Genomic DNA, 17,168 nt, shown 5'->3' on the forward strand with positions numbered 1-17,168 from the left:
CCTATGTGATGCGACCTTCAAAGGTTTTGGGGGATGTATATTACGACTCTGTTTTTGATTTCAGGTTCGGACCAGAAGTGAGTTCTCATCTTGGTTTTTCCGGCACCGTTTTCCACGCCTTGGATCCTGGAGTTGCTGTGTTTCCCTGATGCACCTTCGGCGCTTGTGGACTGGTTGCCTATCTTTCCTTTTGGATTTCTTGCAGTTCAGCCTTCGGATTTTCCTTTCTGGATGGTTGGCGGTACTTTTCTTCAAATGACTTTAGACTTTTATTGGACAAAGAAAGAGGAAGTGTTGTCCTCTATGGTTCCTTATATAGCATGCACTCTCTATGGTTGGCCTAAGGGTTCATGGGAGTTGTAGTTTTTTTCGTTTCTTTACTGTGTTTTTATTGGCTGCTGTTAGTAGTAAAGAAATGGAGAAAGCATAATCCTCGCCTCCGTGTCCTTAATAGAATTGAAAATTCTTGTCACGAATGTTTGCAAATTTTTAATTCATTGATCCGACTCCTGAGGATTGGAGTTGCTTGCCATATATACGTTCGAATTGTATGAGTGAACTGTGGGTGTGCTCAGAGGTCATTGTACATATTGCCGCTTCATATGAAGCCATTGATGTAGGATACGCATCATTCCTCTAGAAGCACCTTTTGATTATTGTTAATGATTATAATTGTGTACCCTGAAGTTATGGTAGTGCGCCCGCATTAGGTTGGTATCCCCCACTAAATAGAGTTTATTGCAGTATTATCTTTCTTTCGGTGTTTGGTACTCGTGTGCAACATGCACCAGTCACTTTCTTGTGTAACACACTGTTTTCTACCTCTTACATTTGTTTATTTTCGATACCTGCACAAGTGCCACCATGGCTCACGTAATGTTTGTTCTTGTGCTTGAGTGCCCTCCATATATTGCAGTATTATACCTCTATGTTTACTTTGTACGCTTTTGTAACCTGCACACGTCACTTTTTCCTCCTGTAATGCACCGTTTGCTACCTCTTTTATTTTGTTGGTTCACGATTGTCACTTTTGTAATGCACCATTTGCTACCTCTTGTATTTTGTTGACTCACGATTGTCTTTTTTGCTTCATTTAATGTAACGTTTGCTTTTGTATTTTGTTCACTTGTAATGTTCACATGTATCAGTTCTGCTCCTATTGTGAAGTGCTCTGACACCTTCGGGTAAAGTCCGCGCTATATAAAAACGCACAAATAAATAATTAAATAAATAAATAAATAAATGAACGAAGACACCCCTGCACGGCCTGATACATGACACCGCCACTTTGTGTCTTTTGTAATGATCGCAACTAGCAACTGTTGCAAAATAGTATCTGTTTATAATACCTGTTGTATTGTAAAGCGCTCTAACACTTTTAGGTAATGTTCGTACTATATAAAAAACGCGTATGCAAATAAATGCCACTGCCGTAGTAGTCGACGATGACACAAAGACCGCTCCATCCCTTGCGGTAGACTGTGAATCTTTTTTCTCTTTCAATGACTATGCTGCCATGGTAACAGCCACTGCTTTCTTAAAGACCCAGCATGCTTCACGGCACATCCATACCTCCAGTATCCCGACGTGTATCCGATTCCAGACCCGGCTGTGACTCTACAGTTTTTGATCGTAGCTTCCGGCGGCTCTAGCCTTCTGAGTGACTGATAGACCTTTGCACCAATCATGGCTTTTAATATTTACCACCTGGTGTCAGATGGTTAGAATGGCCAATCGGCGGGTGGAATACGGAGCGCGTTCTGACACTACGATCCAATAGGCTTTGTCCGTGGGCGGCTCGGCAGGGAAGAACTGTGTGACCGGTGACTTTCGATTTGTTTTCGGCCAGTGTCGGGGGTCCTGCTACAGCTTCAGCAATGGTGAGTGAGAGGGAATTGTCAGTGTGTAGAGAATGAGCGAGCACCACAGAGTGTGGGTGGAGCGGAGGCAACCCCAAAAAGTAGCTTGAAGCGCTAAAGTGAAGGGGCTGAGTGAGCACCACGAACTATGGGTTTGAGGCAGTGAGCTAAGATGCATGACTCGTGCGAAGCTCCAAATGAGCATTCTGTTTTGGGAATCAGCGATTTCAGTGTAAAGAAAACATAAGCATTATACCTACCTTGCTGTTGCAATAGAAAACAAAAGGACTGGATGAACAATGTGTCATGTCTCGAGGACACTAGAACCAATCAAGAGAATGTCATCCCATGTTACTAGGCCGGGGTACTGGGCACCTCTTCCTGCCACAGGGACTGGATAGGATGTGTGGTTAGACCGTGGGAATCCAGGCTAGGGCTGAATGCATTATTGTACTTCTTCATCGTTGCACCATTAGTAAATGTGTGTCGGCACCTGGGAGTCCCTAGAAAATCTGAGATGGAGGAGCATTGTATATGGTCCTGCGGGGCTGTTGAAATAGTTTACTGGAGCCCACGGTGTGGGCTGAATATTGAGCATACAGAAATATAACATGTCTGAACTGTTGATAATTCAAAAGTAATCTGTGGAATTGCAGGAACACAAGTTCAGATTGTGCTAAATTTGCACTGAGAAAAAGATTCGTGTGAGATTCTTATGGAAACCATTTCTTTTCTTTTACTCTCGATGCCTGCTTTATACATTTGGAACATAATGAAAGTGAGACTGGTCGCTGAACCTCAGATCTCGTTCACTGAAATATTGTCAAGAAGTTATTGTTTATTCGACTTTCAACAAAATGTTTCCACCATCCTGAACTGGGGAATCTGGCCTGAGCTGACTTTGCATTTGTGCTGGGAAAGCGGTGTGCTTAAATTAGAAAATAGTAATTGAACTAGGGCTCAGCAGAAGAAACCGAATAGGAAGAGTTGATGACCGTGAGCAACAGAGAATCTTAGAAAAAAGGAAGAAGACAGATATGGGTAATAAAGAGCGAAAAATACGTGTATTTGTGGAGATGTTGGAGGGATAAATATATATTGGTTTGAGAGAAGGAGAGGAAAAGAGAACTTGTGACAGAATCAGGCAGATAGACAAGAAAGACTCTGCTTAAAGAGACCAAAATAGAGGGTTGTGACAGGACTGACAATGTGATGGAGAGACAGCTGAGAAAGACCGTTCAGACCTACTGAGCGAAAGAGTAAGAGGCGGGAGTACAAGAAGCAATGTTGAGAGCACTCGGAGAGGGGCAGAAAAATAGGGGTTCATGTGAAGGAGAGAGGACCAATGAGACAAACCTGATAGAAAGATTTGCTGAGAGATGGGTAAATGGACATCGATTAGGGGTTGCATTTGTGACTCCTGGCTTGTTCTTTGAAAACCCTCGAAGTGCTTTTGCTCTCTCATGACATCTGATGTGACAAAATCAGTGGCAAGTGCACAGGGGAAGCTGCATTTTTGGGCGTTAGGTGTCCTCCCTTCCTGTTATGTGCCCATTTCCTATTATGCCAATAATGAATAATAGTCTATTACTCAATATTGGTGTAAACAAATCGAGTCCTAGGAACTGTAACAGGACATGTTCTAGCCGCTGAGGTAAGTTAAATAAAATGCTTTTAAATGTGCTGTCCATGTGTGCCAGTGCAAGTGTGTGTGAGATAGCGTGTGTAAGTGCGAGAGTGAGTCTGTTTTCATGTGCAAGCATGTTTGTGTGTGAGTGAAAATGTGTGAAGCGTGTTAGAGAGAATTATTGTGAACGAGAATGAATATAAAAATGATTGAGTGAGTGGCAGTGATGAATGTAACTGAGTGAGAATGAATGCTTCAAAGTGAGTGAGAATACGTTAATGAGTTAGAATGATTATAAGTGAGTGAGCAGGAACGTAGGACTGAGTGACACTAAGAATGTGAGTGCACATGAATGAGTGAGTCAGAGTGAAACAGTTCAAGTGAGAGAATTTGTGAGTGAGAAAGAATGATTGAAAGAATGTGAGAATTTGAGTGAGTCCAAATGAGTGAGTTAAAATAAGAAAAGTGAGTGCAATTGAGAGAATGAATGAGTTTGAGTGGGATTCAGTAAGTGAACTTGAGAGAGAGAGAGAGAGAGTGGTGCTCTGCTTGCAAGTCTGCAGTTGAATGTGGTATACTGAATGTAATTCTTCGCTTATAGTGTTACTCATGGCAAATTAGTGCTGGCACAGGTGCTTGTCTTTGCATGACCGGTTGACCACAATAGGGACTGCCCAAACAACCCAGAACCAGATGCAATATAATCAACAAGGGTTTCTAAGTTATGAATACAAGATTAATCAATAAAGAGTATTTATGAAAAAACAAAAAAGATGCTGACACTATAGTTAAAAAAAGCATAATCAATTATTTATGCAGGAAACGTAAAAACAAGACATAGATAATATCCGTGCTCGTATCATTACCCATCTGAGATGCACAGCTGGTTCACACTGGTATCAGTCTGTAATAGTGGGCCTTTACAAAGCACACAAAACAAATGCAATTACCTTTCTCGGACTATACATTACGTGTTTCTGATACCTAGCCATATTGTTCTCAGATTACTTTTTTAGGTCTCGCCTCTCAATGCGCATGCGCATTGAGCTCAGCGAGACTATAGGGGCTTAAACCGACCTTACCTAGACTGGCGATTTAATGCTGTGCCCGTGCGCTTTTAGGTCAATGCGCAAGCGCATTGACCTAAAATGCACGTGCACAGCATCAAATTGCCAGCCATCTGTTGCCCAGCTTGGTGCCGCTCCACCCCCTGCAGCATCAAAGTCTTTCACGGCCGCCAGGCCGTGTCTCCTTATTGAACTTGTTTAACTTGTTGTCCTTCCGAACTGGCCTCCACGTTGGTTAACAATGCGTGAGACACCTCCAGTTACTTGCCTCGTAGTAACTACGTCACAGGGTTTCCTCTTTCACTCACTCTGTGCCCGAGGCTCTTCTCTCATGAATGGAATCAACTGCCACATGGATTTAACTGCCATTCAATGTACGTTCATCCAATATTGTTTATTTAGTAGAAGCCTGTATCCGAACATGCACTATAATTTTCTGACCGATTTTTCTGTTTTGGACGTTCCTAGTTTTCAACCGAACACTTGTTTAAATTTTCTCTTTCAGACGGATCTCATTTTCTTCTGTATTCTTCACAAAAGTATGTACTTCAAAATTGCACTGTGCCTTACCCTTTCATCCAACACCATGGGTTCCATTGCTGAGGCCTTGAGCAGCTCATTGCCATTAATTGTAATAATTTCCGCTCACACGCTAGTCTAAGTTAAGCTTTGTATTGCATGTAATGCCCCAGCTGAACACTGAGAGCAGCACATAAGCAACTCTCTCCAGTGCCGTACACATGTATAATGTCCACATTTTAACATAACATCGTAATACCATTTGACAAGTACAACATGGTATAGTTAAGGAAAAGCACATGGGACAATAAGTGAATAATAGCACATGCTATAATCGACAACACCCCCGCCCACCCATTTTTTCGTTGTGCTAAAGTGCACCACAGTTTTAATTAATTTGTCGATCCACCCCATACAGAGCCCACGACAGACACCGTGAAACCACAAGCCATGCCTGTGCATCCCCAATTCCTCTCCCAGCAGCTGTTTAAACTATAAGGACAAGGCACTGGGAACACACCTCCCCCTTCTAAACTCTTTAAGCAGCTTTCCCACTCACTAGCATTCATGCAGCATTACTTAAATCAGCACATTTACCTTTTATTTTGTCAGCAGGTTAATTGTTGCATTTCCAAAATCCAGAAAAAAACAGTATGAGAGCGAGCGAGTTAGGTTCAGGTATTTGGCAGTTGATACTTCTATCATTTAATTCCCATTCCCAATGTAAATACTTGGGTCTTATTTATAAGAATATGAAACCTATGGCCCTTCTCTTCCTTCTTTGATTCTCTATGGATCCACTCGTCAAACAGTATATATTCTTAGGCATTTCCAAACAGATTTTAGTCTCCTCCATGCATTGGACAATTGTCTTCTTTGAGCCTGCGCTATAATTGCTTTTTTACGTTTTTTTGCAACGTTTGTTTTATTACTTTTTGTACACTGCATATATGTGGCTGTTTATACATATATGACCTGAATTTTAAAATAATCTCAGTGTATTTTAATAAATGATTTCACTGACACACATATCTTTGTAGATTTCTGTAAACTATTTTTTAAAGGCTTTTTGAAAAGTGGAAAAAAACTCTTCCCCCCCCTCCCATCTTCCCTCTCCTCAACATCCCCTCCTCCCTCTCTTCTCACTCTCCCCTTTATCCCCTCTCTCTCTCCCCTCCCTCTACACCCTCACACTCTTCCCTCATTCCTCACCTCTACCCTCTATCCTCACTCCCATCTTCTCCCACTCCCCTCACTCACTCTCACCTCTCTATACTCACTCTCCTCTCTCTCCTCTCTGTATCCTCTCCCCCTCTCATCACTCTCCCCTCTCTCTCCTCACTCCCTCTTTCTCCCCTCCCTGTCCTCACTCTCCCCTGCCCTCACTCTCCCCTCTCCTCACAATCTATTTGAATAACCAGCACTAAGTCCTTTAAAACGAACGCACATTTGTCAGACCATTCCTGGCAGCCGTTTTCTAAAATTATTTGAAAAAAGTCACACTATTCCAAGACCTATTTTTGCGACCCTCCTCCCAGTTCATTAATACGTCCTGTAGTGGATGATACTTTCTTTTTTACAATCAAGATCAAATACAAAACATGTGCACTGCTGGCATTTCATGCTGCTGAGGTCTCACCCTCACACCCCCTCACACTTCTCACCCTAATCCCCCCTCACCCTCACACCACTCAGTGCTACAACACATATTGTGTTACAATAGGTGTCACATTTGCGAAAGATAAAACTATTGGCATTGTAAATAACAAAGTGTTATGGCTGGATTTTCCGTTGAAATGGGATCAGCCCCCAGGGGCCCCTATGACCCAGCCAAAACGTACTCACCTTCCCTCCTTAGACAGTATTCACAATGGATAGATGTACGGATATATATATATATATATATATATATATATATATATATATATATATAGGTCGTACCTAAGGATGGGGAATATACATAGATTTTCTACAATATCTTATTCACATCAGTTGGTCTCGCGGCCACCCTGACCCAGACCGGTCTACCCTAGGGCAGATCTGACACACAATCCGGTGCGTCTACACATGGGCCTGCAGAACCCAATGCTCCCTTTTCCAAACCGTTCGCAATCCTGCGAAACTACACGCTAGTTCGACCTCCTAGCGCTCTCACTTATTCAAGCCACAATCCTGTGGGTATCGGCACTGGTAATCCTCCCCAGTGTTCTCACTAACGCCGTATATCAACGACGACCACATTCCTATGAACAATCATCAGGATAATATCTCAGTTACCTACCCGGGATAAAACTATAATAATGACGTTTGATACGGTTCCCAAATTATATGGTGTACCTCCTATTCTTGGCATCAAAGGTCCACTCACTCCCTCTTTGTTCGATCACTATTTACCTGATCGGGATTTCACATCCGCTCACATAAACAACACTCGGCTAGGAGATACATTTACCAAGATTGAGCATGAACATGAGGCACACGATAATTCCATAAGAATTAGGATATTTATTAACAGTAGACACAAATCACATTACTATGCAACATAACTTCTGCAAAGAAAAGGTAAAGATTAGAGTGCACATTCTATTAGAGTTAGGCGGAGGTCACCTGATTAGTGGGAAGTCTGGACTCTGCAGTCATCTAGGTTCCCTTCTCGTCTCTGTATCCTGGCTCGCCTTGCAGTCACCCCCAGCCGTCACAAGTACACGTCTGCACCGCTAGGCTCAACCTCGTCTGCTTCCCTTCAGGACACCGGAACCTTGCTGATTATTAGCTACCGTCTCTCTCTCTCTCTCTGTATCAGTGCGCTCCGCGCTGCTTCTCGTTCAGTCTTTCTCAGAGAGTTTCGGTCTTAAATCTTTCTCAGACTTCAAAGATGGCGACTTGTCCACCATAAGATGAATAATGGCAGAGATGCTAACGGCTAGATGCCGCCTACGGACTAACTGACAAACTGACTAACACCTTCGCTAATATCAAAGCCCGTTCCTTCATGGAAATTCACGGCCAGTAACCTGCCGCCCACCAAATTCTTGTACCTCCCCGTACCAAGGACACTTTCCCAGCCGGCCGGCCTGAAGTTGTGTCTTCGGAGTGGAGAAAAATACATTCCTTCGATAAGGGTCAGCCTGAACCGGTTCTCTCCAAGCGAACAACAGCTTGAAACTAAAACACTACATTTGACCTAGAAAGCCTTCTCGGCTACCGGGCAGAAAGCAAAATGGAGTCTGTCTCGTTTAAGGCCTACGGAGCCCACAATATGCATAGCTCCATGGAAAATAGCCCAGCATGTTAGCAAATGAGCAAATCATAACTAATACTTATATATCTATCCCCTAACTTAAATTCATAAGCCTTACTTTAAGGAAAATGGCACGAAAATGCCCTAATATATGTAAGACAGGGTCCCTGTCTATAGTCCTAATCCCTATGCTATGGGGGTGATAGGCTGGAGTCACTCTCCATCATTCTCCTTCTCCAAAGAGCCAGCAAAAAGGCAGCCATTACATTACACCCCTTGACTCCAGTCTATTAACCACAAACTAAATGGAGCTAACATCAGTAGAAGAATAATATGAAACAAAACTAACTGATCTACGACCCTTACTAAGTCTAAAAAATTGGAGCAGGGAAGGGATGCATTGAATAAAGCAACAAATAGCTATCAGGACACAAATAGCGACAATAACCCCCCCTAAAATCTGTCGTAAGGAATGCAAGTCAGGCAGCCAATTAAAAAGCCAGTCAAAGAAACCCTGATCTATATGTTGTCTAATTTCTGCAGTCAAGTCGTGGAGTTTGTCAATATGGGATTGAATAGCATTAGAATGGTCAGACAAATTCAAACAGCACAGACCTTCAAAATCAGAACATTCATGTCCATGTTTCAACAAAAGATAATCAATGGCGGCCCTGTTCTGCAAAATAGCTCTACGTTCACCTTGGGCGTCTAATAAGAGATCAGATAAAACAGTAGATGTTTGGTTAATGGACTTAACCATCCAGCAGGCCATTTTGCCGATTGTTTTGGCATTATAAACGGCCAATGCAGGCACTCCAATAATAGAAAAAGCTAAACCAAGATATTCTGATCTGGAATAGAGATGAACAGAGGAATCACAATCTTCATGCAATGACATAGAATCACGTACAATACGGGAATGTGAAGTAGGATGTGAGGAAAACATTAGCAAACTCAATCTAGTGATGGCACATGGGCCACCAGAAATATTCGCAGGAATATAGGGCCAAGATGAATTCCCACAGGAAAAGAGCCATCCAGCTGGCAATAGCATTGAACGATAATGGCTAGTGGCTACTAATAAACGTTTACAGGTCATATTATTTTTAACTGAAAGACATGAATTCGGAAGTCTCTTTGAACATAACAAACGTTGATGAGCTGAAAAGGAGGTAGCGGCTTGGAGCTTCAGCTTCAAGCACTCAGTAATAGCTTTAGGGTCACAAGTCATGATGAAACATAGGTCTCCAGGGGTAATATTAAAAGTAGTAATGCGGGAATGAATAGGGACATCAAGGTCTGGAAGAGCAGTACATGAGGGACAAAATTCGTGGGCCGCAAAATCACCCAGAATAACATTAGGTCGGGCATTAGATATATTAAAAATATGACGTAAAGTCTCAGTGGATGCAGGGACAGCAACCAAACAGGTCGCTAAAATGTCAGTGACTGATGACATGGGTGTAAGACAGAAATGTGGAGAGTTCGTCACCCGCTTTGCGAGTGTAATCCAAAAATTGGTCGAAGTTGCCCACGCAGACCGCGGGGCTCGAATTATCCCATCAACCGGCGTCGGTGGATCCTCTCCTCTCCCGGCGTAGCAGGCCAAAAGGAGTCCAGCGCCGACACATCCTGCAGCAGCAATCCAAAGAATGATCTGAAAGAATACAAACACAGACCTTAATCATTCTCGTAAGTAACATTTATCAGCTGGGACAGCTTCCCAGCCATCTTTCCCTGGCTTCATCACCAAAACGGTGTTGTCATGACCGGTCGCAATAATATCAGCCTGTTCAGGAGGATTTTTAGGCGATTGCACCCATATCTTAGCTCCAGGAAGATCAGACGATCCGAAGCCTTTTTGTCCTCGCACAGTTAGGAACGTTGGGGCAAAGCCTTTTTTGATCTCACCACTGAAGACAGGCATAATCAGTAACTGAGCAACACGGTCAGACTTTTTGATGAACAAATCCGTCTCACTGCTATTAAGCAGGAGAACTTTAATCTCTCCCTGATAATCACTGTCAATTACTCCTCCGAGCACTTGTACACCTTTCAGGGCCAGGCCAGATCTAGGGGCAATTAATCCAAAGCTACCGGCAGGTATACAGACACCAATGCCAGTTTCAACAATGATTCGATCCTTTCCTGGAAATTTAGTATCATTTAAAGCATGCAGGTCAAGGCCTGCGGAACCTGGGGTTGCTCTACATGGAGCCAAAGCACCGGGGGTAATTTCCCAATACATGACAGTGTTCGATACAGAATTTGGTTTTGCATCAACATTTGGAGGAAACAAACGCATTAAAGGAGATTCAGCATGTAACAAAGGGCGATTATTTAAAATCAGTAAAGCTTGAAGTAGGACATCTCTCCACTGGCTGTAACGGTCATCAGTCAACTTGCGCAACTGTTCTTTCAACAAGCCATTCATTCTCTCAATCAGTCCTGAAGCTTGTGGGTAATATGGAATATGAAACACCCAATCAATATTATTTTCCGTACAGAATTCCTGCACCAATCTTCCACGAAAGTGGGATGCATTATCTGATTGAATCTGGAACGGGACACCATAGTACAGAATAATTAGCTCCAGGGTTTTAATTGTATTCACTTGGGTAGCGTTCTTGCAAGGGAAAGCGACCAAAAGGCCACTATAAGTATCAACCACTGTGCAAATATATTGACAATTTCTGCTCATAGGGAGCGGACCAATATAATCAATCTGCCAAATTTGGGCGGGCAATTTACCTCGATGTAAGTGACCTCGAACAATCTGAGGCACCTCTTTTTTCCTAGAATGCTGACAAACGGGACTATGTAGAATGACATCTTTTATTAAAGAAAAGGGAATATGAATTCCTCTATCGGCAGCCCACCTGCTAGTGGCTTTCTCTCCAAAATGTCCTGCTTTCTGATGGGCCCACTTCGCCAATCCCGCCAAATCAGAATCCTGCATGTCAACCACTGCCTCAGAAATTTTAGACTGTTCATCTGCAATATTATGGAAAAATTTGTCAAGGGAGTCAATTGGAGTATGAGCATCCACGTGAAAGATTGTTACAGTACTCTGCGGGAGCAATTCCCAAATTTCTTGCCACAGTTCCTTGCCCCACAGTTCCTTTGAATGCAATTCCCAATTATGAGAATGCCATGTTGGCAACCACACCGCTAGTCCATTCGCAGTGGACCAGGAATCAGTGAAAATATGACATGTGCCAGGTAGTTCCTGTTTCAAAACTTGGTAAACTGCATAGAGTTCAGCATATTGACTACTCTTACCATCTCCAGTTGTGCTTAACAATTTCTGCGTAATCGGGTTGAATGAAACAGCTTTCCAATGTCTTTTGTCACCAATGAACTTCGCAGAACCATCCGTAAACCACACATGTTTTCTATCCTCCACGGACAGATCATCAAATGATTTACCCCACTTCACGGGAGACTCCTGCACCACGGGAACCGAACACTCACTTTCAGTCTCATTGGAGGGCGCCTGCGCCACTCGCTCATGTAAAACCGCCACACCTTTCGGACCCACACGTGCCCTGTCCTGAATGTACCATTTCCATTTAATCACACTAGCCTCCTGAGCATGTCCAATTCGGTGAGACTTCGGTGAACTCAAAACCCACTGCATAATGGGAATTTCAGGCCTCAAAATCACAGCATGGCCTAGGGTCAATTGCTCGGTATCCACCAGAGCCCAATAACAAGCAAGCAACTGTTTTTCAAAAGGTGAGTAACGCTCACCAGCCTCGGGTAATTTTTTGGTCCAAAAACCTAATGGCACTTTTTGTCTGCCCTGCTTTTGCCACAAACTCCAATTGGCATACAAGCCTTCCACGGACACATTCAAATCCACATCACCTTCACTCACGGGCCACAAATCCAAAGCATACTGAATAGCTTCTTTAGCCAAATTAAAGGCAGTCTGTTGAGGTTCACCCCATTCAAACGCATTCTTTTTACGGGTGACTCGATACAGTGGAGCCAAGATTTGACTCAAATGGGGAATATGCTGATGCCAAAATCCAAACAAACCAATAAAGCATTGAGCCTCTTTCCTGTTTCTGGGAACTGCAAAATCAAGTATTTTACGCTTTACTTGTGGGATCACTTCTCTGTGACCCTCATGCCAATTAATACCTAAAAATTTCACATTTTGGGATGGAGTTTGTAATTTGTCGGGATTAATTTCCCAGCCTTTCGCTCGCAAACAGTCAATGATCTGATCTAAATGGGACTGTACCTGGTCTTGCGTTTCACCTTGAATCAAAATGTCGTCAATATAATGACAAACCTGAACTTGTGGATTCGTAGGCACTTCAGACAAATGCTCCGCCACCAGCCGGTGACAGATCGTAGGACTATGTATATAGCCTTGAGGAAGACTCCGGAACGTCATTTGACGTCCATTCCATGTAAAACTGAATTGTTCCTGACATTCGGGGGCAATCGGAATTGAAAAGAATGCATTAGCAATGTCAATAGAAGCATACCATGTACCTGGATGCTTTTGAATTCTTTGAATCAGCGTGACAATGTCAGGCACTGCAACAGTCAATTTAGGTGTATTTTTATTCAATTCTCGATAATCAACAGTCATGCGCCAAGAATTGTCACTTTTGCGCACGGGCCAAACGGGATTATTCCAAGCAGATGTGACCGGAGTAATGACTCCTGCGTCAACCAAATCCTGAATCGTAGCGGTAATTTCTTCATGACCACCTGGGATGCGATATTGCTTTTGAGAAATCACTTTCGTTGCTAAAGGTATTTTAATAGGTGGCATGCGTAAACGGCCAACCCGTACGGGTCTGGTCGAAATGTACTGTCGTGTACCAAATTGATAGTATCCATCATCCAAATGCAAAGTCATACCTTTCAAAATGTCAATTCCAATAATGTATTCCAAAAGTGGCACAACCAACACAGAGTATTCTCTACGAGGAATCCTACCAATTTTAATTTCGAGTGCAGTTTGAACTGCGGGTGTCTCTTTACCACCCAAACCAGTAATCGTAAAAGACTGTCCATGAAATTTTCTCGACTTACCATGAATTAAAGTGGCCTCCGCCCCAGTATCAACTAATGCTCGGGCCCTTTGGATATTACGATGTTTCCAAAAAATCTCAATATCTACATAGGGTCTGTAATCTCTGTGAGCCCACTTGCGTACCGGAGCTTGACCTATTTCCTAGTCCTTTTTCCCGCGTTCCGTCAACCAAGACAAATCAGGGTAAATGCTCTCAGTTTTCTTTGGTATCAATATTTCTTGTTCATATCCGTCTCCAGTACGAAACGGATTAGTGTCATGTTCAAAAAATTGTGAATTACGGTCAGAAAGTCTGTTACGATCCTCCTCTTTCTCATGTCAGGGGAATAACTCCTTTCATCTTTTCGTCTGTTAGAAACACGCTCATCTCTCCCCCTCTCACGGTCATCCTCTCTCCCCCTCCCGTCATTACGATGAGGGGATCCATCACGTTCATAACGCCGATCATCATTGCGATCAGAATTCACACGTCGCTTCTCATCACCACTGTCATCCGAACCACGATCACACTCATTCTTTCGCACACGACGGGCACCCTCCTTCCGATCCAAACCACGCTTACGAAACATGTCCCATAGGCGATTATTAGGCTCACCGTCAATGTCTTCCCTTTTGACACCATCAGCAATGAGAGCAAGAAACATGTCACGTCTAGAGAACTTATAGTCCCCACCAGTACGACCCTCAGGTCGAGATTGTCTTTCAGGTTTAAACCATTCACCCAGCTCACCAAGCTGACGAACAGACTCAAGCACAGCAGACAAAGGATTGCCAGTTTGGTTAATCAATAATGTCATCATGACCTGCTTGTAAGCAACAGGAGAAGAGCGGATAATGCGATTGCGCACAGAAGATGTTAAAAGACCATCCAATAACCTATCAGCAGTACTAAGAAAGATAGCAGTTTTCATGACTTACTCCTTTAAACGTTGCGACGCATCGCGCAAAGTGTACCACGGTTTCTCATCAGTGGGCCAATCAGATTCAGTTGGATATTTATGATTACAGCCGTCAGACGCAAGCTGGAGCAAAGTAATTTGACCAGCACCATTATAGTTCCGAAAATGATCTTGAATCGTAGAATCAGAACTTAAAGAGCAAAACCGTAAGCAATCAACAGCATCAAGAAAAATACCGGCAGCGCCAAGTTCATAAACACGCACCATCCAGGTAAGCAAGGCCTCACCAGGCCGTTGTCGAAATCGTTGTAAAATGTCACTAACTTCCTGCTGAGTAAAATCTTCAATACAATCTAGAGCTATACCAGCCGGGTTACCAGGGGCTTGTTGTAGTTTACGTCGAAACACAGGGTGAGCAGAAACTTCAGGAAGAGCTTCCGAGGAAGCCCTCATCTTAGATTTAGTATGGCAATCAGGGCAAGCTACGTCATCCGAACGGGAAGAACGAGCACGGTCACTAACAGGACCTAGATCAGTACATGAAGCAGATTTACAATCACGTCCGGAGCGAGAAGACTCGCGCTTGTCACCCTCCTCCGCCGAGGAGTCAGAAGTATGAGAATCCCAGATATTACCGTCCCACTCATCGGGGTTCCAATCCATTCCAGCTTTTGCTACAACCATACGCACTTTGCGTGTAGATACACGACCACGACGATGTTTATACTTGTATCGTGCAATACGGACCGCAGCTCTTTCGGCAATGGTCTGATATGTTTCAAGTTTATCGGCAAGCAATTTATTTTGACAACGTAAAAGAGTATGCGCATTTTGCAACTCAACACACTGTCCCTCCATGTCCTTAAACTGCTTTTGTAGCTGTACAAACCTCTCATGCAATATTCTATAAGCATTAAGAACAATCCAACCCCTGCGTCCTAAAATAGGAAGCTCATCACCCTTCACTACTGGCGCTTTCTGCAAGCACGACACCACATCGGCAGGCTCCGCCTGCTCCAAGCATGAAGACCAATTTTCACTCAAACCAGTAGAATCGGCCCACTCACGGGCCAAAGCCTCGTAAGGGGTACATTCCCAGCCGGGAATCTGAATCGGTAACTTGAAAACCGACGATGATTTTTTCGCAAACATAATGACACAACAAAGTTATATACACAATTATAAACAAAATTATATACGTACAAGCCGAGCGCAAACCAACAAGATTAAAACAATACAATGCACACAGGCTTCGTAAACAGTTCGTGACGCCAGATGTTATGGCTGGATTTTCCGTTGAAATGGGATCAGCCCCCAGGGGCCCCTATGACCCAGCCAAAACGTACTCACCTTCCCTCCTTAGACAGTATTCACAATGGATAGATGTACGGATATATATATATATATATAGGTCGTACCTAAGGATGGGGAATATACATAGATTTTCTACAATATCTTCTTCACATCAGTTGGTCTCGCGGCCACCCTGACCCAGACCGGTCTACCCTAGGGCAGATCTGACACACAATCCGGTGCGTCTACACATGGGCCTGCAGAACCCAATGCTCCCTTTTCCAAACCGTTCGCAATCCTGCGAAACTACACGCTAGTTCGACCTCCTAGCGCTCTCACTTATTCAAGCCACAATCCTGTGGGTATCGGCACTGGTAATCCTCCCCAGTGTTCTCACTAACGCCGTATATCAACGACGACCACATTCCTATGAACAATCATCAGGATAATATCTCAGTTACCTACCCGGGATAAAACTATAATAATGACGTTTGATACGGTTCCCAAATTATATGGTGTACCTCCTATTCTTGGCATCAAAGGTCCACTCACTCCCTCTTTGTTCGATCACTATTTACCTGATCGGGATTTCACATCCGCTCACATAAACAACACTCGGCTAGGAGATACATTTACCAAGATTGAGCATGAACATGAGGCACACGATAATTCCATAAGAATTAGGATATTTATTAACAGTAGACACAAATCACATTACTATGCAACATAACTTCTGCAAAGAAAAGGTAAAGATTAGAGTGCACATTCTATTAGAGTTAGGCGGAGGTCACCTGATTAGTGGGAAGTCTGGACTCGGCAGTCATCTAGGTTGCCTTCTCGTCTCTGTATCCTGGCTCGCCTTGCAGTCACCCCCAGCCGTCACAAGTACACGTCTGCACCGCTAGGCTCAACCTCGTCTGCTTCCCTTCAGGACACCGGAACCTTGCTGATTATTAGCTACCGTCTCTCTCTCTCTCTGTATCAGTGCGCTCCGCGCTGCTTCTCGTTCAGTCTTTCTCAGAGTTTCGGTCTTAAATCTTTCTCAGACTTCAAAGATGGCGACTTGTCCACCATAAGATGAATAATGGCAGAGATGCTAACGGCTAGATGCCGCCTACGGACTAACTGACAAACTGACTAACACCTTCGCTAATATCAAAGCCCGTTCCTTCATGGAAATTCACGGCCAGTAACCTGCCGCCCACCAAATTCTTGTACCTCCCCGTACCAAGGACACTTTCCCAGCCGGCCGGCCTGAAGTTGTGTCTTCGGAGTGGAGAAAAATACATTCCTTCGATAAGGGTCAGCCTGAACCGGTTCTCTCCAAGCGAACAACAGCTTGAAACTAAAACACTACATTTGACCTAGAAAGCCTTCTCGGCTACCGGGCAGAAAGCAAAATGGAGTCTGTCTCGTTTAAGGCCTACGGAGCCCACAATATGCATAGCTCCATGGAAAATAGCCCAGCATGTTAGCAAATGAGCAAATCATAACTAATACTTATATATCTATCCCCTAACTTAAATTCATAAGCCTTACTTTAAGGAAAATGGCACGAAAATGCCCTAATATATGTAAGACAGGGTCCCTGTCTATAGTCCTAA

At 43.6% G+C, this 17,168-nt stretch overlaps 1 protein-coding gene across 1 annotated transcript in view; it reads left to right on the top strand.

Annotated features, from left to right (window-relative positions):
• The first annotated feature begins 1,798 nt into the window (after positions 1-1,798).
• The window catches only part of PSMB3 (proteasome 20S subunit beta 3), an 81,935-nt gene continuing 66,565 nt past the window's right edge, over positions 1,799-17,168 (top strand). The window contains exon 1 of the mRNA XM_086924323.1: positions 1,799-1,880. Coding sequence (XP_086780449.1) covers positions 1,878-1,880 — 3 coding nt within the window. The 5' untranslated portion in view covers positions 1,799-1,877. The remainder of the gene's footprint in view (positions 1,881-17,168) is intronic.

The sequence above is a fragment of the Lissotriton vulgaris genome, chromosome 5, assembly GCF_964263255.1.
Source record: "Lissotriton vulgaris chromosome 5, aLisVul1.2, whole genome shotgun sequence".
NCBI lineage: Eukaryota > Metazoa > Chordata > Amphibia > Caudata > Salamandridae > Lissotriton > Lissotriton vulgaris.